Source organism: Pempheris klunzingeri, chromosome 3, assembly GCF_042242105.1.
Source record: "Pempheris klunzingeri isolate RE-2024b chromosome 3, fPemKlu1.hap1, whole genome shotgun sequence".
In the NCBI taxonomy this organism is placed as follows: domain Eukaryota; kingdom Metazoa; phylum Chordata; class Actinopteri; order Acropomatiformes; family Pempheridae; genus Pempheris; species Pempheris klunzingeri.
In genome coordinates, this window is record NC_092014.1 from 11698205 (window position 1) to 11720586 (window position 22382).

At 40.6% G+C, this 22382-nt stretch overlaps 1 protein-coding gene across 1 annotated transcript in view; it reads left to right on the plus strand.

The window, feature by feature from the left end:
* fbxo41 (F-box protein 41) overlaps positions 1–17029 on the plus strand; it is a 30124-nt gene extending 13095 nt beyond the window's left edge. The window contains exons 3-13 of the mRNA XM_070828136.1: positions 2038–2245; positions 6494–6567; positions 9778–10166; positions 12960–13195; positions 13307–13422; positions 13982–14134; positions 14300–14395; positions 14508–14626; positions 15029–15187; positions 15417–15532; positions 16656–17029. Coding sequence (XP_070684237.1) covers positions 2038–2245; positions 6494–6567; positions 9778–10166; positions 12960–13195; positions 13307–13422; positions 13982–14134; positions 14300–14395; positions 14508–14626; positions 15029–15187; positions 15417–15532; positions 16656–16718 — 1729 coding nt within the window. The 3' untranslated portion in view covers positions 16719–17029. The remainder of the gene's footprint in view (positions 1–2037; positions 2246–6493; positions 6568–9777; positions 10167–12959; positions 13196–13306; positions 13423–13981; positions 14135–14299; positions 14396–14507; positions 14627–15028; positions 15188–15416; positions 15533–16655) is intronic.
* Positions 17030–22382: the final 5353 nt, after the last annotated feature.

Here is a 22382-nt window from a genome sequence, read left to right on the forward strand (position 1 = left end):
GGATGGTTAGTAGTAGTGGATGTTTGACATAACAGAATCCATCCTGATAAGCGGCTGGGTTTATTTCATGAGCACGAACCTATTTAAACTGAAGGGACACAGGTTTTATGTGCGCATTCCCCGTCTGTAGTGATGGTCTGAATCTTTTAATGGTTCCTTTGCCTTCATCAAGGTCAGTTGTCTGAGTGGTCTTGTTAAGCTCTCCTGCCTGCATTGTTTCGACAGTACGGGCTTAAGATGACCAGTTTATGAGGACACAAACAGAGATATATAAATAAAACAAGTCTGGAGGAAGTCTATAGCGTCTGGGAATTGAAGAAGTCCCATATGGGGTCACTTCCACATTAAATTGCATGAAAATAAAAAAGAAAAAGGGGTGTGTGGGATGTTGGGTTAGTTGGTGACAAATATTCACATATGAAAAGGTTTGTCTGGATGTAAAAGTAGCGCTGAAACAGTTAACAGTTAATTTAAGATTAGATATACAGAAAATAATTGACAGCAATCAGAATAATTGATCAGTTGCTACTCTTTATCAAGCAAAAGATTTGCTGGTTCCAGCTTCTCCACTATAAGTTTTGGCTGCTTTTCCCTGTTACATTTAATGTCGACTGAATATGTGTGGGTATACCAGTGGGTTTTGGACAGTTGGCGAGCCCAAAGTAATTGAAGCGCTGAGATGATGATGTGAATTCACTATTTTGTTACATTTATCGAATAAATGATTTGTGGATTAATACGAAAATACACAGCAGACTAATCCACGATCAAGCTGTTATAAAAACATATAAAAGATAGTAATTAGCATATCAACAATGTGAAAACAGTGTGATAACATAAAGAGAATTATCACCTGAATCTGAAGCTCTTATAGGAAGATTTCAGCTCATTATTTGGCTGCTTCATGCTCACTGCTCTTGTGTTTTTGACAAAAAAAAAGGCTCTAAAATCCCACCATACTCTACCTGCTCAGCACCAAACAACAGACAAAGTTAGCCACTAGCTGGTGAAGATTTGTATTTCACATGTGAATAGTTGAGCGTTTAGCAGCTAAACAGCCATGTATTCGCTCAGGAGTTGGTAGAAACCAAAAATAGTACTATTATAAAATAGATTACAATTAAATGACAATGTTACTGTGTTACTGCTGGATGTGTAGATACGCAACTGTTTGCTAAAACATTGGCCAACTTAAAAGATGATGATATGTTATTACTGTGTTCCTAACTTGTTTCTGCTGCCCCCAAGTGGACAAAAAAATGGTCTCAAGGATAAACAGAGCTGTATGAGGACAGAGTTGTATCTGCATATGAGATACACTTTACATCAGATGTGTTTTTTCACTGTGGCAGCTGTAAGGCATTTCCAATTGACATAAGTTTTTGGTTTAACATTTTTCTTGGGGCTGATTTGGCCAGTTCCCATGGATGTAGCGCTCATGTGTACATTAGGGACAGCTTATGTAATTCATATAATATGACTAATTATGTCTGAATGTTTAGGAATTTTTTTATCACCAGACCATTTCAGATCAGATGACACTCAATAAAATCACTGCAGGGAACACCAGAAATATACAAAGCAGTCAGCAGACAACTACTAACACTGGCTGAATTCGTGGTTTGTTTGCCTCTGTGTCTGAGTAACACACTGTCCCTTAAAACGACTGGAACTTGGCCCTGCTGGGTCTGCGGTTGTATAAATATCCAGCTGCTCTCTCACCCTGTATTCCTCCTCTCTCTCTTCCCTCCCTTTGTGTTGTGTAGTGTATTTATCTCTGTTACCAACCCTCAGCCTGCATAAAAAGAGCAGGACAGCAGCTGGTGTGAATGTGAGAGAGGCTTTAAAAAAATGCAGTCACATAAAGATCATTTGTTTAATACACAATCATCTAAGCTGCAAATGTAATTTTTCGGCACAAGAGCTGCTCGTTCGTTGCTCCCCGACGAGACAGGCTTACAAATACGATACAAGAGAGTGTCCTGCAGAGTTTGAAGAATGTCTCATTAATATTGCCATTCCCCTCTCTGCCCTCAGGGAAGTCGCCCAGATCGACCAGTTCCTACAGGAGACGGCAGCACGTGAAGCCAATGCCAAAGTGCGACTGCAGCAGTTCATTGAGGAGCTGCTGGACCGAGCAGACCGCGCCGAAAAACAGCTGCAGATCATCAGCAGCTGTGGCACCACACCGAACGGCAGCCTGGGACGCTGCAGCCTCCAGGCCTCAAAGGGCAATGGACGCCAGGTGAGGATATCGTGACACCTTCTGCTGCATTGTTGGGCTACAGTAGTGCTCAGAACACACTGCAAGATGCACTGCGCCCAATGCATTGTGTTCCTTTCGCACTTTGGAAGCATAACACACAAATTTGTCAGTCCCACATAATGATGTCTGCTAATGTACAAATACGTTAAATGATTATTTATATCAATGCTGAATTGGTCCTGATGATACAGCAAGCAGCATAAAAATCATTTTTCAAATCATACAAACTGTTTCAGATCTAATTTTGTGATACATTTTAATTACCATAATAAATAAGACAACTCATTTAGTCTTTAGTGGCTTTTTTCTATCACATTAACTCAGTGTTATTTCACAAGACCAATTCTTTTATGAGAGACTCCTCTCTCACAGTGTTACTCCCAGCCATCCACCAGTCTTTGACAGAGCGGCTTTTTGCTTTTGAATAGTGCATAAGCATTGATTATATTGAGTAATGTCCCTGTACTGCACCGCAGGTCGAAACCATAATAGACTTTAAGATGCCCGAGACAACATGTCTACTCTTCTTAACAGAGCTGTAGTGCAGTAACTGTCAGAGACTTTCCCATTGTCTCATACATCAGCTGGTGAAACTCAATAAATTAGAATCATCTAAAAAAAATAAAAAATACAAGACTAAATGACAGTGGGTAGTAGGAGAAGGACAATGAAATGTGATAAATTTCCTCACTATGTGTTTGTGTCTGATTTGAGCTGAGATTTTAGATGCTCAGTGGTTGTTAGTAGAACAGAGGATCATGACAGTGTGTGTGTGTGTGTAAGTGTGCTGTGAACATGTGCTTGAGGTGTTTTAAGTAATTTAGCTTATTTGATGTGCCTCCTGTTCCAGGAACCAGTCAGCCATTGCCTTGTCTTTGATTGTATTATCATGACTTTAATTAAACCTTACAGAGATGGGAGTTTTTTTATAAACTGAAATTAAACAATGACTTGAAGTTATGACATGTGTGCTTAAATAATTGTACATAGAATTTCTTTTCAGTTTGCCTGAGAGCAAAATCCTCCTAGTCACTCTTTCATTATACCACTAAATGCTGCCTGTGCACTGAAGTACTCTGTGCTGTGTCTAACCCTAACAAATTGTCCAGGATTCATTGTAACATTTTACAAAGTTACAAAGTTTGATAAACTGGCTGAAAACACTTCCTGGCCAAATGAATGTGGATGCCCCTTCATGGAGCTAGCTTTGTGTAAAAGAAGTCATGTTTTAGAGCCCTCCCGACATTGTTTCTAGAAAGTTAGAAGCACACTAGCACACACCAAAATATCATTGCATACTGAAGCATTACCTGTAAGATCGCCCTTAATCAAGTGGGACTTAGTGGCCAAACCCAAACTCTGCAATACAGCTCCAGACCAATACTGCATACAAAATATTTGGACCAGGGTGCCTACATGCCTTTGGCGATGCAGTACATACATCTGCAGCATTTGTTTTGGATTTTGATGCTCATCTGCCGCAAGATCATAGAGTTAGGACTTAGTTAGGTTATAGCAAAGTGACACTAGACACTATTCAGCATCAGAAGAGGGGAAATAGTGGAGCTCTGAAGCAGGCAACATCCTGACCAGAGGGAGTACTTGCACGAAAATCTCGGGAATCTGGAGATCAGCTCTTTGTCTCTTCGTCTGCTTTCGCCTCAGCACACCACGATAGCAATGTACAAGCAGACACTTTCTGTTCTTAAAAATGTCACTTACTCAAATTATCATCCAGCACCTCTTGGGAAAAAAAAGGCGACCTGTTTCATTGCACAAAAATCTGTGTGCTGCCATGGAAACCAGTTCTTGCTCTCGCTGAACGATCCAACATGATTTTGAATCAGATGTAATGTGGAACAGATCTGCCTGAGAAAAAACTAGCTGTTTCATTTTTGCTTCTCATTTGAGAGAAAGATATTGTTGACATCCTCACTCTCCTTATATAGTCGTACAGCACAGGGAGCAATGTAAGCAACACCTCTTTTGTAATGTTGCAAGCAACCTGTCGCAAAGAAATGAAAGAAAAATGAGAAAGAAATATACTTTCACAGTTATTAGAGCTATATTAGAGAGCCATTAAACCTGTGATTGCCCGGCTGCCTAAATTTAGAGGTCCTTTCTATTGATTTAGACATAAGTCAGTTTCATGTCTCTGTGCATGCGCACCATTGTTGGACTGTGAATAATCAAAGTGACAAGTACAAGTGACAAGTCTGTGGAGTCACAGACTGGTTGGCACCTTGTTACACTGTCAAGGGAAGCCCAGAGATGTCACCCAGCCAACCACACACCCTCACAACCTCACTCTCAATCTCTCTGTCACGGCATCAGCGAGGTCGCCTTCATCCCCTAGGAGACGGGCTTTAGAGCCACAGAGGTATTTTAAGACTGACAGTGAGAGAAGGGACGGATGACTTGTTTCCTGTTTTCTCTCTTGTTGAATCCAATGCATTTCTTCACAGGAAGTGCAAGGTGAGGATAGCTTTAATTCGGTCGTAGAGTTTCATAAATTTGGCCTCTCACAAGAAGGAGCAATAGAGAAAGACTAGAAATTTAAGACCAAACTTAGGTCACCAAATCGGAGTTTTATTTTGTTCCATCCATCTCTGGGATGTTTGTTCCTGTTTAGTTTTCACTGCAGGCTGGCCAGGAATGACAGCCATGGATGGTGTTTGCCTGCTTCCTCCATGGTCCATTTTCGCTGGCACCAGGCCAGAAACAAGCTGTGCGAGTAGAAGCAGAGCAAAAAGGAAAGAACGAGAGGGAGTGACAGCGTCTGTGTTTGTGCAGATTGTCCCTGTGTGGCACATCGCCAGCTTCGTACACAGAATTCCACCTGGCACTACTTCACACACACACAGCTAAGTACACACACGGACAAACGCTACACTCGGCATACTTCAGTGCACAGGCAGCTTTGAGTGGTATATGAAAGAGTGACTGGGAGGATTTTGCTCTCAGGCAAACCGAGAGAGAGTGAGAGTCAGAATGCACACCCACAACCAAAATCATTTGGAAAAAATCTCACCTGCTTTCAGAGCTGCAACCAAATATTTTAGGTTGTAGGAATGATGCCGAGAGGTTCTGTGTTGCTATAGTGAGGCTTTAGGAATGGAAATGCTGTTTGGTCAGTACATCAAACATTTGGCGAAGAGCAAGATATTGTGACTACTTCTGGCCAGAGTGCCTGGAGGGTTGTAGTGGATATTCATGATCCACCCTTCAGGTGCAATGACAGGATTCCTATGAAACTTATTTCAGTTATTCGTGGTCCCAAGTGATGCTTTGTAAAGATCACCAGGTCAAAATGTTATTGTTGACAGCACTTTAGTCTATGACAAGGTATATTTAAAAACAGTCCCTGGATTTCCATGAAACTTGCTGTGAAAATCCGTGGTCCCTCTGAGCTTTCTTGTAGTGCAGCCAAAACAAGGCCAAAAGTTTATTATGATGGACACAATAAAATAGACAAAAACTACTCATTACATTGAAACTTTTCCATTTTACGTTCACTCCTTTTCAGGCCAAAATAATCCCAATAATCAGGAGGATTCTTTTTGCCTAACTGTCATCAATTATTCTCATCGAATTGGGAAAAGATTTATCCATTGATGTCCCTGATTTATGCCTGATGCTGTCACCAGTCATAATGTACACTCTCAAATCTGTAAACTAACATGAGATCAAACCTCATTACCAAACCACAGAGAAAATCTCCTCATTTAAAGACGTCTTGTCTCATTACGATTTTGATTATTTGTCAAACATCTCAGCTGAGAAGCCTCTAACAGCAAAATAGGTTACTTTTTGATTTACTATTGGAAAGATCAGTGGCAATTTGTCAAGCTGCCTTCTGTATCAGTTTCATTTTTATAGCAGAGCAAACTTAGAGTGATGCCTTACATTGAAATACTATACAGTATATCACATGCTTTAGTTTAGAGTGTATTGCTTTTATTATACTTAAATCAAATGCATATGTCACGAAGAATAACAGTCATCTGGAATCTCATGCGGATTGTGGAACAAATCGTGTCAAAGCTGTCATTGACTATTTAGGGTCACACAACCACATAACATTTGAGCCAAGAACAAAGCAGCACTGATGCCGCTTTGGATCCTGGTTACATGGATTTAACTAATAATACTTATTATTCCCTTACATACTTATTATATACTTACCTTTTATTTCCTTCCAATCTGCATGGTTTTGTGTCCCTCCAGAGAAACTCCAGCCTCTCTGGGAGCACAAGAGGCATGTACCAAGTGTCAGAGCGACGGTCCTCCCCCAGCACAGGGTAAGTCCGCACGCTGCTCCTGCTACCCATTTACAGATGATTTCACACCCCTGAAATGTAACATAAACCACCACTGGGCCTTAAGGAGGTCTGTGGTACGATCACAGACCCTTACTTAGTGTTGTACTTCACAAGTAAAGAGTATATGTGCTCAAAATTGCCCCATCACTGTATTTTTCTTTTGATGATGATTATTATGATGATCTATTATATTTATTCATTTTTATCTCATTTATTCATCTTTCTGTCTGTTAGTCTGTTGGTTTATTTGGAAAAAGAACTGGTTTTCTGGTCCAGCAGGAGATTTTGTGGCTCTTTGCTGTCAAATGAATTTGGTGCACCTCTTCTTTCTTACCTTTTCGAGTGCTGATGTAGTGAAACACGATCTGTCAGCTATGTGGAAATACAAAGGAGCCTCTGGAGCCCCAGTGCTTTTAGCCACCGTCTACTGCTGCCCCTTTGGGCCTTTGGGCCTTTGGTTACAGCCCCTCAGAAAGAAAACAACGAGAACAGTGGAAGCGCCATGGTTATAAACTGCAGTGCTTTATATTATTTTGTCTGCTCCACGTTAGTTCAGATTATACTGCAGTTAGATAGTAGATTCACACAATAGAAGATTAGGTTTCTGTCGCATTCATATACCAGTGAGTGTGCTCGAAAGGCAGGTGCACACAATGACTTGTTTACAGAAATTATACAACAGTACTTAGTGCTAAAACAATTATTAGATCATTAGATTCATCTGTTTGTTGACTAACAGAAAAATAGAAATCAATTGCTTTCATAATCAATGATAATAATTGAAGTTATACAAGTTTATAAATGAAGGGCTATAGACTCTTGGATGGATAAAACAAGCAAATTAAAGATGTTACCTCTGAGGATTTGTGGTGGGCATTTTTCACTATTATGTGATATTTTTTCACCAATGATTAAATTGATATGAAAATCATTGTTAGTTGCAGCCCTATAATACTTACACAATAACAGATTCATTTTGGGAATAGAGGGTATCCTCCTCTTGCATGTTGTTTCATATCTAGACATCCACATTAAGATGTTATTAAAGCATCGAACGCCGTGATACGTGATGGAATGAATGTCGTTCTTCCTCGGACTCATTCAGTAGAAGCAGTGAGGTGCAGGTTGGACGTCTCTCAGCATGCAGTGTGACTGAAGTATTTCTGGGTCCCTGCTGGAGATTTCAGACACATGGCTGTGCCGTAGTACTCTGAGTAACACAACTGTCATTCCCAGTTGGTATGTGAATGTGTTTCCTAACGTGACGTCATAGAGAACCTGTCAGGCCTTCCCCATTGAATCATTGATGGCACGACACACACAGCAGCCCAACAACCCTCTGAGCCGTCTGTCTTCTGGTTATTAACGGCTCCTCATCAGGGATCAAAATATTTTGGTCCCTAGATGTAGCAAAGTTCATAATCACCAGTGTGAAGCAGTTTTAGCAATTTATTGATATTGACCTCAGCAGATATTTATGCAACAATGATCAGTCTATGTGCGTCAGTGTTACACCAAAATGACACATTGGTCTTTTTTACATTTTGTATCTCTTTATTGATCACCATGGCCACTACCTCTTTATATAATATATGTTTTATTCATAATAGTAATAGTAGCAGTTTCGATTTTCATGGATCTCATCAAAATATATATATGTTTCTCCTCTTTTTAAACTTTTGAAAGCGAACACCCACCTTTTCATACTGATTTGCACATTAGGGAACAATACAAACAGTGAGATGACACAGGAGCGAGTGTGTCCCCACTGATTATTGTTGTTTTATATTTACTCTCTGATGCCACTTGGCATTCTGGATACATGCTCTGAAATCATTAATCAGCAGTTCCTAATCATGAGCTTCTCATAATTGATAAATGATTCATATCATTACATCTCACATATTATTTCTTATTTAATGTTGATAAAACATTCAGGCAGTTACTACTGCAGCTACAGTCAGGTTTCTGCTTTGCTACCAGCTCATTACACTGTAATAAATCACAGTTTCGTCATTGGCCCAGTTAGAATTGTTGAAACACACAGCAGTGTTTTGGTTTTACATAATCTCATTTCAGAAATGCATCTCATCCTCTGTGCAACGGTTTCCCTTACTAATACTGATAAATGGTACCTGCAGCACTATCCGTGATTCTCTTTCATTTTTATTCCTAAAATGATATATGCAGATGCCTCCACTCTTCAAAATTATGCCGAGCAGGGAGTACTAAGGAGGAAGACATGGAGAAAAGAAAGAAAAATGTCCTACTTTTCAAGAGGCTGATATTTGTAACTGCTCATTACTTGTATTGGCTCAGAGGTTATTTTAAGTACCGTAGCAGTACAAATGTACAAAAGCTGCCCTCATTCCACTATAAATCCTCTGAAATGCAGCTGTTTCCTTGTCAGTCACGCACGCAGTACCTATTTGTGGTTCATTTTGGTTTCAGAAGTGCATCCTTTAATTAACAGTACTGCTGTTTTCCTCAATGGACCTTTAATGTTACTCTGTGGAGCCTTTACAAAAACAACTAATCAGAGAAATCAAATGAACAGATCACCAAACGATTTAGAGCAGGTGATATGATGCTACTGTTTTATGTGTGTGAGAGTCTTTTATGCCTGAGTTTGCCATTAGATTATCATATTTAAGTTATGTATCTGGTGTATGCAGTTAATACGTTTTATCTTCTCTAAGTCGCAAGTGGATTGTTTATGTTTTATGTAAAGCACATTGAATTTACTTGTTGTTTAGAGATGCTATAAAAATCAACTTAGCAAAAAAGAGAGAAAGAAGAAAACAAGTTGGAAAATGACTTTGTTTTACTTTGGTGTTTGCCATGTGAATTCATGAAAATTAATTAATATTAATTAATTTCAAAGGTGGATTTTGTTACCGTTCGACATTAGCTGTTTCTCCCCCGTCTTTGTGCTAAGCTAAGCTAACTGGCTGTAGCTTTATATTTAACAAACAACCTTGAGAGTGATATGAATGTTCTCTTCTAATTCTCTGCCAGAAAGCAAATTCAGCATATTTCCAAAAATGTTGAGTTGTTCCTTTAAACTTTTGTTGATGTTTATGTTTTTATTGTATTCTGTTGTTGATTCTCATCATTGTGGATGTTAATGGATGTGGGACTATTTGAGTAATCATCATTCATAGAGAACTTCCTTCTCTGTTGCCACAGAGCGTCAGGGCGGATCAAGTCCGTCTCACAGGGCTCTGGAGGTTATGACAGTGACAGTGTGGAGATGCATCCCATGGAGGAGTGTCCCGAGGCTCAGTACTATCACATGCAGTGCCGGCTGGGTGAGGGGGGCTACGAGCGCTCCCCTGGATGTGGCGGTGGTGGATCAAGGAACTGGGGTCTTCGTAAACAGGCCATCCAGAACTGGCAGCGGCGACCTTACAGGAACAGCACTGAGGGGGAGGAAGGAGACGTGTCAGACGTGGGCTCCCGGACCACCGAGTCTGAGGTGGAGATGTGGGAACAAGAGAGGAGAGCTGTGGCTGAAGTCCAGCAGTCTGCCGCTCCCTATTCTCACCACAGCAGGGCAGGATATCGCCCTAACACAGGTAACTTCCTGGGAAGTTGTTCAGACCAGTTATTCTTAGCAATGCACGTACCATCAGACACTCTCTCCAATCTAACATCCAGCCAGCAGCTCAGACACATGGGAGTCAGTGTTCGTGGAATAAAGGCCGTAAAATGACTCCCATGAGAGCAGTGACTGATGTGGATCTAGGTCAGGTTGAGTTGCAGTCGTTGTAAAGTTGTTGGAGCTGTGTTGCTGACCAAAGCTCATTCTGCAAACTGAGCGTAGCTCAGCCATGAACATATATGGTAAACATGAAGGAAAGCAGCTCTGAATCTGCTGCGGTGTGCGCACACAACAATGTAAACACTCGAAAATTAAACTCTGAATCACAAACCACAAACACAGACACAAATGTCTTTTGGAGGTTTTCCTCATACAAATCATGGGTCTAAAGATAGAGGATGCAGCACGCTTTACAGCCCAAAAACTTGGCCTATTTTGGCCTAAATGAATGAGCTTCATTTTTTGTAACTTGACTAGTTAAAATACCAATTAGTAGCATTGTCAGCTATTAAAAAGGTCAGACAGTCAGCACTCTGATTGGATTTATAAAGCATCATGAGACAAAAACACAGGGCTCTAAAATGATACTGTGTGTCCAAATCAATCAAAAACTGCAAAAGGATTTAATATGCCCAGCACCGCATTGCCAAAAGAGGACAGACGTTTCAAGCTGATACAAACCAGCATGAAAGGGAATGCTATTAATTTGAATAATGTTTCATTTAGTTTTGGTTTTTGGGATTGTACACGCAGAGTGACAGATGCAGATTATCCAGTGAATGAATTGCAAGCAAAGTGCAGTATATGAAAAATCATAATCGCATACTATATGTGCATGCATAGTATAGTTTGTGTATATTTTGTTAAAAGTTTTTTGTTCTTTCAAAAAATATACAATTTAAGGCAATTCAAAGTGCTTTATCAGTTAAAGTGCAGTACCCCACATCCGATAAAAAGAAAGCAAAAGTGCAGTAAAGAAATGAATTGACAGCAGAATCTTAACCTAGATCTGAAAGTGGCTGAAGTTGAAGTCTTCAGGAAGTTGGTTTCATGTCTTGTTCAGTATGTGTGTCCTTACATACTTGTGCTGAGTGCACTTGGTTTTGCATTATCTTGTTAAAATAACAAATGGAAATAACTAATGCTCAGAGACAAGTTGAACATATACAGTTCAGGGAGTATAAATCCTGCTAACTGGCATGAAACCTAATATGATCCATCTGGGTTGCTGTGATTTGATTTGTGGTTTAATCGGCTAAAGTCCTTTTTCACGAGGTGTTTACACTATTTGGTTTACCACCAGTGTGTCTGTTATAGATATAACAGATCAGTAAACCAAGTCATGCATTGCTGTTCTTGTGATAGACCGTCTTTGAGCGTCTGTGTCTTTGGTAGCTGTTGAACATATTTGTGTTAGCGAGAGCGCTGTTTGCCTGTTGTATCATCTCAATTCCTCCTCTCATACTAAGTTTGGCTCCTCTGAGTGAGCCAAGTCAGACCGCCAATCATGCCTGCACATTTATTCAGATCCACCACAGATTGTACATGGCTCTGTTAACTTCATGCCATGCCAAGATCGTTAAACTCACTGCTGCTGCCCTCCATTTTTCTCCACCTGCTGTCGGGTTTCTTCTAAATACCAGGTGGACTGAGGCAGTCTGGGAAGGAGCAAAACTGGGCCAGAGCCCTATGACAAATTAACATGAACTGCTATGACTGCCCCATTAACTCAAAGATTTTTCTCACGTAACTCCCAGCTTGTTTCTGGCATTCCTCTGCTCTGACGTAGTTCTCCTTATTGGGAGAGTCCCTGCCAGGTTTTATCAGATGGTATGTATCTACAAGCACGCAGTTTTTTCTCAGCATGTAACACACAGCTTGGCTTTTTTAGTTCATTTGGCAGTCTTGAGCGTAGGTGGTGTGTGTGTGTGTATATATTGTGTGTGACATAGAAATAGGAAGAGAGAGAGAGAGTGTGAGTGTAAGTAATGGTTCATAGCCCCGATGGTTTAGAGCAGACGCCTTCCAAGGCCAAAGATGAGATGAGTCATCTAGGAGCAATCTTGCTGGGAGGAACAAGACAGGCTTGGATTGGACACACAGTATCAGCCAATAGTTAGCATCAGAGAGAATGAAAAGGTGAAAAGAAGAAAAAAATTTATGTAATCTAATGTAGTGTCTTGTTGAAGGTTGGCGCCACCATGTGACAGAATATTTTTTGAACACTGTGAAAGTGTCATTCATTTGTGTCTTCTCTTTAGAAATGTGCTTTAGAAAACTGTCTACAGTAATAGAAGGAACATAAGGACCGTCTCTCCGAGCTTGGTGCTACTGAGCTACTTAAAGCCATGTGGTCTTTTTTTTAAATGTGCCCTTACAGGTTATATAATGATAATAAAGTTTACTTATGTGGTTAGTTCTCCAAATCAACAGTTACAAAGTGCTTTACAGAAGAAAACATAAAACATTTAATAAATAAATAGAACAATCAAGTGAACAGTTAAGAGTCTAAGTGAAATAGCGAGAACAAAATCAGACAAAAGGACTGGTAACATACCAAATGTATAGACCACATACATATACATTAAGTCTTACACCTACTTCATGCAGGATTGTAAGTAGAAAATAATAAATAAGAGATTCTATCTGAAGTGCTAAATGTAATGAGCAGAATCTTAAAATCAAGTCTAAAACACACAGGCATCCCAAGACATTTAAAGTAATGCATTATGCCGTCTTATGTTGTTGGCTTATTCCGCCCCCACAGGCCGGTCTGATGGGGTCTACAAGCCATGCCGCCACGAAAAGAGCCCGTCCAAATCCAACGAGGTGATCAGTCCAGAGATTCTGAAGATGCGTGCGGCTCTCTTCTGTATCTTCACCTACCTTGATACTAAAACCCTTCTGAGAGCCGCTGAGGTCTGCCGTGACTGGAAGTTTGTGGCTCGTCACCCTGCCGTGTGGACCAGAGTGCTGCTAGAGAACGCTCGCATTTCTTCCAAGGTGCAAATCAAACATTTACTGTTGTGCTGTCAGTACTCAAGTGCAAGTTAGCTGTTTCGTCTTTGCTGCGTATTATGAAGATTTTCACTGATCTCCGTGTTTGCCCCTCAGTTCCTGAGCATACTGTCTCAGTGGTGCACTCAGACGCACTCCCTCATCCTGCAAAACCTCAAACCAAGACAGCGGGGCAAGAAGGAAACCAAGGAGGACTACCTTAAAAGCACACGGTGAGTACGTATGCAGCAGAAACACAAACACAGATATACAGAGGAATTTACAGCTGCTCGGTTTCATAAAAACACATAAAAAAGTTACTTTGGGACACTTCTGACTGCCTCGTATATTATTTTTGCTTCACTGAACATGTTTCTTTGCTAAGTACTGAACTGAGAAACATCCTAAATGACTCCTCAAACAGTGATGGATGAGAGGAAACCTAGAAGAGGAAGACTAGAGATTGAATGCTGATGTTTTTGCGCCGTTTGATTGTGATCAGCATGTACGATTTTCATTTCCTGAAAGAAGACAAGCAGAAGTTCGATATGTGTGGAAAAAAGAGAAGTTGTTTGTGTCTGAATGGTTTGAGCAACTCGATGCAGCTCTTCTATTGCGTAGACAATTCATAGACATGCTGCTTCCTGCATATTTTGCTGTGAGCTTTGCAGGGACATTTTGTTATGTACTGTAAATGGTGGAAGTGCTCTTCTGAAGGACAGGACAATTACTTCCTCTGCTCTGTCTCTGTCCGTCTGCTTTTGTTGACCTTCCCTTACGTTTCCACATAAGTGGCTGTCTGGAGGAAGGTCTGGAGGCGTTGTTAAAGGCCACAGGAAGTAACCTGCTGATATTGAAGATTTCACACTGCCCCAACCTGCTGACCGACCGCTCCCTCTGGCTGGCCAGCTGCTACTGCCGAGCTCTGCAGGCGGTAACCTACAGGTAGACCAGTACACACACAGATCCCATCTCTTTTGTAAATTTGCACTCTGTTCAATGTGTTATGCACGGATGTTTATTTTGTCGTTTTTGGCTCTCAGTTTTATAGACATACAGTGTCACATGTATGTAATATAAGCCCAACTTGTGTGCACACTCGTGTTCCAGGAGTGCCACAGATCCAGTTGGCCAGGAGGTGATCTGGGCCCTCGGAGCAGGTTGTAGAGACATCATCTCCCTACAGGTGGCTCCTCTACACCCATGGTAATAGACAGACAAATATGCTGTACCTGAGTGACTTTTGATCTTTCTGTTATGCTGTCAGCGCTGCAGGTTATTAAATGAATGACTGAGGACCATATTTTGTCTCTTTTAGCCAACAACCTGCTCGTTTCAGTAACCGATGCCTGCAGACGATTGGAAGATGTTGGCCACACCTCCGCGCTCTTGGTGTGGGTGGAGCCGGATGTGGCATTCAGGGTCTGGCCTCTCTAGGTATTGCTTGTAAAACAACGGCTAATTCATTTAATGGTTAATTCATTTCAGAGATTTTAGCTGCATCATGAAAAATGCAATATTCATGATATTCAGGAAGTATTAAATGCTGTCATACTTTAATCTTTACTGTAATCACGCAGAAACAATAAGATGGTGGTAACTATATTTTTGTCACATCAGGACATAAACAGGGATGGCACAGATACCGCATTTAACCAGTGTCTTAAAAAATGAAATCTATTCATTATTACATTACATTGCAGGCACTATTGACTGAGACTTTGAACAATCCTTTATGCACCAGTATAACCATTGCTGTGATTATCTTGACGCTCCCTTGCGTGTCTTCCCCATCTACACATCTCCTCACTTCCATTAACCCCTCTCCACCACCACCAGCGAGGAACTGCATGCGCCTGCAGGTGCTGGAGTTGGATCATGTGAGTGAGATCAACCAGGAGGTGGCGGCAGAGGTCTGCAGAGAGGGCTTGAAAGGTCTGGAGATGCTGGTGCTCACCTCAACACCAGTCACCCCCAAAGCCCTGCTCCACTTCAACAGTGAGTCTTAATACTGCTGTGCTCATTGCATTAGGCCTACTGGCTAAAATCCTGCTAAAACAAAGCGGGTTAAAGTATCACTGAGGTGGCTACAACTGTTATTTATGGATAAATCAAAAGAAGAGGAGAAGAAAACTATGGTACAATTAATTTTCATAGCTATGAATACAAATGTTACCCAGAGAACACCCTGTTGACCCCCAAATAATTAGAGCTTCCGCTTGTGTAGGTGTTTGTCGCAACCTGAAGTCCATCGTGGTTCAGATCGGTATAGAAGACTACTTTGAGGACCCCAACAGCCCAGAAGCTAGAAAACTGTTTGATGAGATGGTTAACAAGCTGCAGGTAACAGCACCTCTGTGTCTCACGCCTCATCACACCGAGCACAGTTTACATGTCAGCTGATGAAACATATAACATAATTCACAGATAAAATCAAGACAAGGACCCACTGCTGCTTCGCACATACATGTTTCCATGAGGAACAAACCTTTTGAAACACATGACCCTTTCCTCTAACACCACAATCTGGCTGAACTTTCAATTTTCAGATGAGAAGATGAGTACGTGAGCAAATAAACAGACAATATTTAGTGTGCACATTTAGGCTCCCGACTGGAAGAAACAAACTGAGTTTTCCCTGAGCACCACCATTACACACCTATTCTTTTCCTTTATAGCTGCTCTGCCATCCATTGAGTGCAGTGTTGGCTTTGTGAAGGTAATATAATAGAGATAGTTAGAGCTGCTAACAGAGGGCTGCTTTCTGTTAAGAACTCTCTTGTGAGTTTAGTTTCTTTTTTCAGCTAACGTGTTCTTGGACTTTTGCACCACTGTATGCACATGACTAACAGCTTGGCCAACGGTAGTTCAGAGGATAAGTTGCATCTATTTTTATCACATCTACACACAATTTAAACCATGACTCAAACCTTGAAGTCCCAGTGATGGCTGGTTGTGGATGCGCTGGTGTTAACTCACTCGAGCAGAGGCTTACTGTGAGAGGCTCGGGTCATTCTTATAGCTGACCACACACAAACAGAGACATAAAAGCTGTGAAATCCCAGGTTTTATTTATGTTTTGTTTTTATGAGTCAGTTTACAGTGTGTTCTTCTTGGATATCACACTCAAGATGGTGGGGTTGCTCACAGCAGTTAGGTAACCTCTCCAAAAGCTGCAAACAGCTATGATTTATTTTTATCCCTCCCTCTTTGAGTTTGCTTTGTAAAGGGAGCCAAAGTTCTCCTGTTTTGTTTAATCATCCATTTTTTGAAGGGAGATCTGTAGAGCTGAAGTTTCTGAAGAGTCAGTTATTGTACACATTTAATGCTAATGGGAGAAAACATAAAGGCACAAAGACAACAGGGGGAAATGTAGCTTTTTGACCATCAGATATTTAGGGAAAAAAAATCAAACCGAAAACGAGAACATGAGATTCTGATGTCCCTTCCTGCCTTCTTCTTTCAGGCTCTGAAGAAGAGACCTGGCTTCTCCAAAATCCTCCACGTTAAAGCAGACAGTCTCTGCTAACACCTTTTGTGCTGATTCTTCAAGTTTTGGAGAGGCGCCATCTTGGCTTCAGTCTATCAGAAAGACCCGGCTGTTTTGAGCATACTCCACGGGGTTGAATACGTCTGCAGCACGGACAGAAACAACAGAAGATCGCCATGATGAACCAGGACCGAGGCTCAATGTGCATACTTTACAAGTACAACCATCAAACAAAAAAACTCACTGTTCACTGTTCCAGTAAGGGGAAATCAATATCTACTTCATGTCGGTTATGACTGACAACCAGTCAGGAGGCTCATGGTACGATATATATCACACAAAGAGCCTGTCTTAAATTTTACGGACTCAAATAACCCAACAAAACTGTCAGATTCGTCTCTCTCAGTCATCATTCGCTTTCAGCATAAAAAATGGGTCGTGGCGTTGCACAGAGCCAGATTCCTTTCTTGAAATGCCTGGAGCCAGGTGACAGCGCTGTATTTAACTGTCTGCATAAACATAATGCTTGACATATACTTGAGACTACCTTCAACACTAACAGCCCGTGGGCAGGAGCACATTATAAGGCATACACACTTTCCACAGAAATACAAGGTTAAAAGTCTTGAGACGGGAGCTTTATGTTTACGTGTGGCGGATGTGCGAACCATCCAGTCGAGAATTGAATAAACGGTTTTCATTGTGCCTGTCGTGCACTACACCCCGTGCTGAAAACCAGACAATGGGCAACCTTCAACGCTTACTGTTTCCAGCCAGAACAGAATCATGCTACACCAGCTCCAGGCACAGTGGAGAGAGACAGCACTCCCTGTAGCACGCAGACCTTGACAGACCTCTCGCCACTGCATGGCAGCAATGCATTTAGCCTCTTTTACCATCATCTGCTTCCTCATGTGACAGCATTTGCGTCTCAAACGTGGACTCAGTGTTTTTCGATGGTTGCAGGATCTCTAGACCTGTTTGTCTGAGAGAACAGGATGCAGTATCTAGGCGGGAAGATGATCCATAATGCATTTCTGTCAAAAACTGGTGCCATTTGTAACAGTGTCTGTCCTCATTCCAGTGAGCGTTTTCTCCAATGTGCCATTAATGAGCGAAGGGGGACCATGTAAGGCAAGTGTTTAGTCTCTTGGAATCAAAACTAACTTACATCATAAGCAGCTCTAACTGAACAAAAGGGTGTTGTGTTGCATATGGAACATGGTCTCCAGGTGTATACAGGTGTTACAGTGTTTGTATATCATGTGAGTTTCATTCTTTATCATACTAAACAGTGCCATTCCTCTTAACAGTGCTTGTCATGGCTGAGGCCCTGAACAATTTATTAGATTATTTATATTTTTCACCTGACACACTCTGGCTCCCTCTGCTGGTTTTTCCAAGCACTTACGCAGCCAACGGCCAGCTGGTGTGACAGGACACTTTTTACTCTTTGCAGCATTGAACATGTGCCACCTTTAGTATTTTGCAGAACTCAAAGCCAAGGGATCGAGTCTTCAGTATCACCTTCGAATTAGGCACTGGTGAAATTCACAGCTGCAATTAAGTTGCAAACGTTGCAGATATTTTCAAGTATGAGTAGCAATACTTACTGTGCTGGCACTTAATATACACTCCTCTTTTCAGCAGATAACAATTCTATTCATCAAGATCAGCGTACGATTCACAAGGTGTACTTCTCAGCCTGCAAAACCAGTTGTATAATGTGTTCCGTGGCTCTAGAGGAGCTTTGTCAAGTCTGAGAAAACAACCCTCGTAATGTTAATCAGGCTTATCTCGTGTTGGAAACTGCAATTTTACAACACATAAACCTGCATTTACAAGGCCTAGAGGGTCTGTAGAAAAAGACTATTTATTGGAAGGGTTATTTTTTGGAGCTTGACCCATGCTAGGGACCAAAAGTCAGGATTTTTCTGCCTCTGCTGCATCAACTCTTTTTTTTTTTTTTTTTTAAATCATACTCTTTGTGAGTCCCCGATTGTTACGGAAGTGCAATATTAAATCACTGGAGTGCAGAGCTCCTGATAGACACCTACAGTCACTTTGATTCAAAGAAATCATGCACACCGTTTTGAAACAGGTTGAAATAGAAAAATCACATATCAGGCAGAACATCGCATCTCTTCCCTTGCGACACTTTTACCGCAGGTTGCTTGACAAGTTGTTCCTTTTGCCTGGCACACACCTCATTTGTCACGAGGCAACCTGCCCCGACTCAACAACGCATCTTAACATTCGTGGGCGGAGTGTGCGACAGAGCAAGATGACACTGACGGGGACAGCTGTGAGCTGTAGTTTTTGTTCTCTGCTTCATAGTCAAACATGTTAATGAGGACTTGTGTAGCTGCCTATTGTTGTGATGATGCTCCAGATCAATATGTGAGAACCGTCGTGGACGTCCATTTCTTCATGTTCTTCCAGTACTGCATATTAGTATACGACACTGGTACTGATTGTCCGCTCGGTTTCATGGAGGGAAACACGTTTGCGGGGAAACATTTAAAACTGACACAACAGAGAAAACACAAAGCACTTGTTGATTTTGAGTTTTAGACAATCCTGCCTTCGCTATCAGCTACTCTGTACATAACGTTTGCTAAAAAACTACACAAAAACGGGAAAAAAAAGGACCAACATTCGATGTTATATAATACTAAGGTCATACTTATGAGTGGAAAAAGTTGAAGTTTACAGGTCTTCATTCTGTAAGCGTTTTCTCTCCAAAGTTGAATGAAAGATAAACATAGAGAATTATATTATGTATAACAGTAGTGTTGAAATTGCAGTTGTGTATTAGATACTTTATATTAAATGTGCATCAGAGTCATATAGAGATGGAAATTATTTAAGAAGAGGATAAAGATGATAATTCAGCTATTTATTTCTATAAAAAAAAGAGCGATGTGTATAATGTTGGCATGTTTGTGTTCAAGCATCAATCATTAAGTTGCCTTCTTAACTGTTCTGCTACTGTGACAAGAAACTTATTAGATGTTTAAAGAGCTTTGATTGCCTGCAGGTTAATAATAATGTTTCTCTTTATTTGATCCAGTCTGTTGTTGCACTAGTGAGAAAAAAAAAGAAGATATTTCAGATGTTTATTATAAAAGTGTTGTTTTTAATGTTCAGCTATTTCTCAGTATTTGACAAAATATGATGCACTTTTTTTCCTGAACACTTTTATCGGCCCGTTGGTCATCAGTTACGCCGGAAACGAACCTTGTATCTGTCGGCGTTTCCTGTTCCTGTGGCATGAAACCCACTGTTCACATACACGTTCGGTTTCATGGAAAGAAGATTTTGGAAATATGGCGATTATATATGAACTTCTGTGAGTTAACAGACGTACAGTCAGCCTCGCTGACACCATCTCTCATATGTCATTGATTGGGGAGTTTAAGATTGAAACTGATTCAACCACATTTAAGTGCTTTTTCGGTTCATTGCCAATATGACCTTATGCTCACGTTTGTATTTGTCACTGTCTTTGCTTTGGCTTTGCATCATACTGTAGATTTCAGGCTCATACCAACAGTACATTTGCTTAATTGTGAAAATGGACCTGCTGAGGACGTTGCAGAGCCTCTGCGCTCTGAAACTGCAGATTAGAGGTGCCAATTAGCCAGAATCATGTTTGGCTTACGTCTCCATTCTCCGCCTCTCCAAATATAAAGCAGAATAATTTTCAAATTAATTTATTTTTATTCAGAAACTGAAGCATCGCTCATAAACCAAGGTGCTTCCTCAATCACATGTTTATTTCAATCAAGTTTCATTCCTCCTCTGTTGCAGTTACACCCATTTATCCTTCTGTGCAACTGAAAAAACATCGTCTGAGTGTTCATGTACCTCTCTGTACATATTTTATGTATGAATGATTGTACTCTGCCCATTCATCTGAATAGTATTTTACACATTACCTCAACACTTATCTGGGCAATTAAGTGTGCAGTTGGTCTTTGTACAATCTCCTTTTTGACTACCATCGACAGGTATGCCAGTCTATCCATGAACTTCATCCATGTTGCTTTAAGGACAAAATGGATTCTGTTACAGACAAACTTTCCCCAAAAGATGATCAGCCTTCTATGATGACTGCAATAGATGGAAATGTTTTACTACTCATTTTCACTCATTTGTTGTCATCAATAAAACTGCTTTAAATTGTATTTGTTTGTACTTTCAGCTACTTTTTAGATTTATTTTGAAATGGAGAAACCTTGAAATGTGGAAATATAGATTAAAGGGTCTAATTCCTTTTTTAAAACGAACAATTTGTTTGGTAAAAAGGATTTTTTCAATAACACAAATTTACAGTGATGTCTGCTAATTACTCAGAACCATTACACTGTGTTAGGAAAGTCTCGTCGCTTCGTTCCCTGCACTCACAATACAATGCGAAGGTGCGAGAAGGTTAAATACATCTGAAGAGAGAAAGCCTTTTTGCAGTGAAGCTTAATGTGACACAGTTGAATGTAATAAAGCTGTGAGTGCTGCAAGCAAAGCAAATTTAATTCAGCACCGCAGAAATCTCTCTCAAAACCATATTAGACCAAAACTATTTCTATGTCAGGTACTACTAGAGATAAGTGAGAAAATGTTATTTTATTTATTAGGCCTGTACCTTGCAGTTGGACCTATGGATAGTACACAGACTTATGCTCTATATATTGTAGCGCAGACTGACACTTTATCATTCTTAGTGACAAAAACCCACTGAAAAAATTGTTACCCAGCCCTGCAGCTGTTTAATGTCTGCATGTTTATTGACCTTTTGCTCATCAGACATGTTGTCTTAGCAGGATAAGTGCATGTGAAACAAATTTTGTTAACGATGGCTCAGTTCCATCGAGCTATGACCAGCCAAAATGTCTGCTGTAAAAAAGGTCTGCTGCACCATTCAATAATTTGCATCTAAGCAGCTTTCATCAAGGATGAAGCTGCTTCAAAACACTGTGATAAACTCATTACCTGCAAGCTACTTCACACAAAATAAATAACTAGAGGGTGCTGGTGAACAGGGTTGGGCTTTTCTTCTCAAAAAAAGGAGAGGCAAAAGGAAAGTGAAAACGCTTTCATCAGGTGATCATGAGATACTACTCAAACAGATTTACAAAAGTGCCCCTAGTGGCCAGAAATCATTAATGCGGCTCTAACACATGTAATTAATAAATAATAAATAGTATATACATATACTTTAAAGGCACAGTCAGCAGAAATAGTGTGGACCTATATCTAAAATCTGAGTGTGCCGCTATGTACCTGAGAGGAAAGAACAATGACGGCGGAAGCAGTGGTGAAATAACTCAAGTGCAGTGTTGTGAAACATCAAGCAGGCAACGTGACACAGTGTTGCCACGGTGTTACCTGTGGGACACGGAGGTGCTGGTGGTTTGTTTTGGCAACCACATGCATGGCTTCATGACATACTACAGTTTGTAATGAGGAAACCGCTGCAGATAAGCTTGGGTACTCTTTTTAACCTCATAGATACACGTCGTATCTTAGTTATTAAGCCAGATTTTAAAATATTTAACCAGACAAGTGAATATCTGTATATAAGTATATTGATAAATGTGTGGTATTTTAATGCTGGTGCACGCTGCACTGGAAAATGACATTTAAGCAAACGCTTTTCCAAAAAAAAAACAGCCCTGTTTAGCCACTTTATTCCACAAAAAT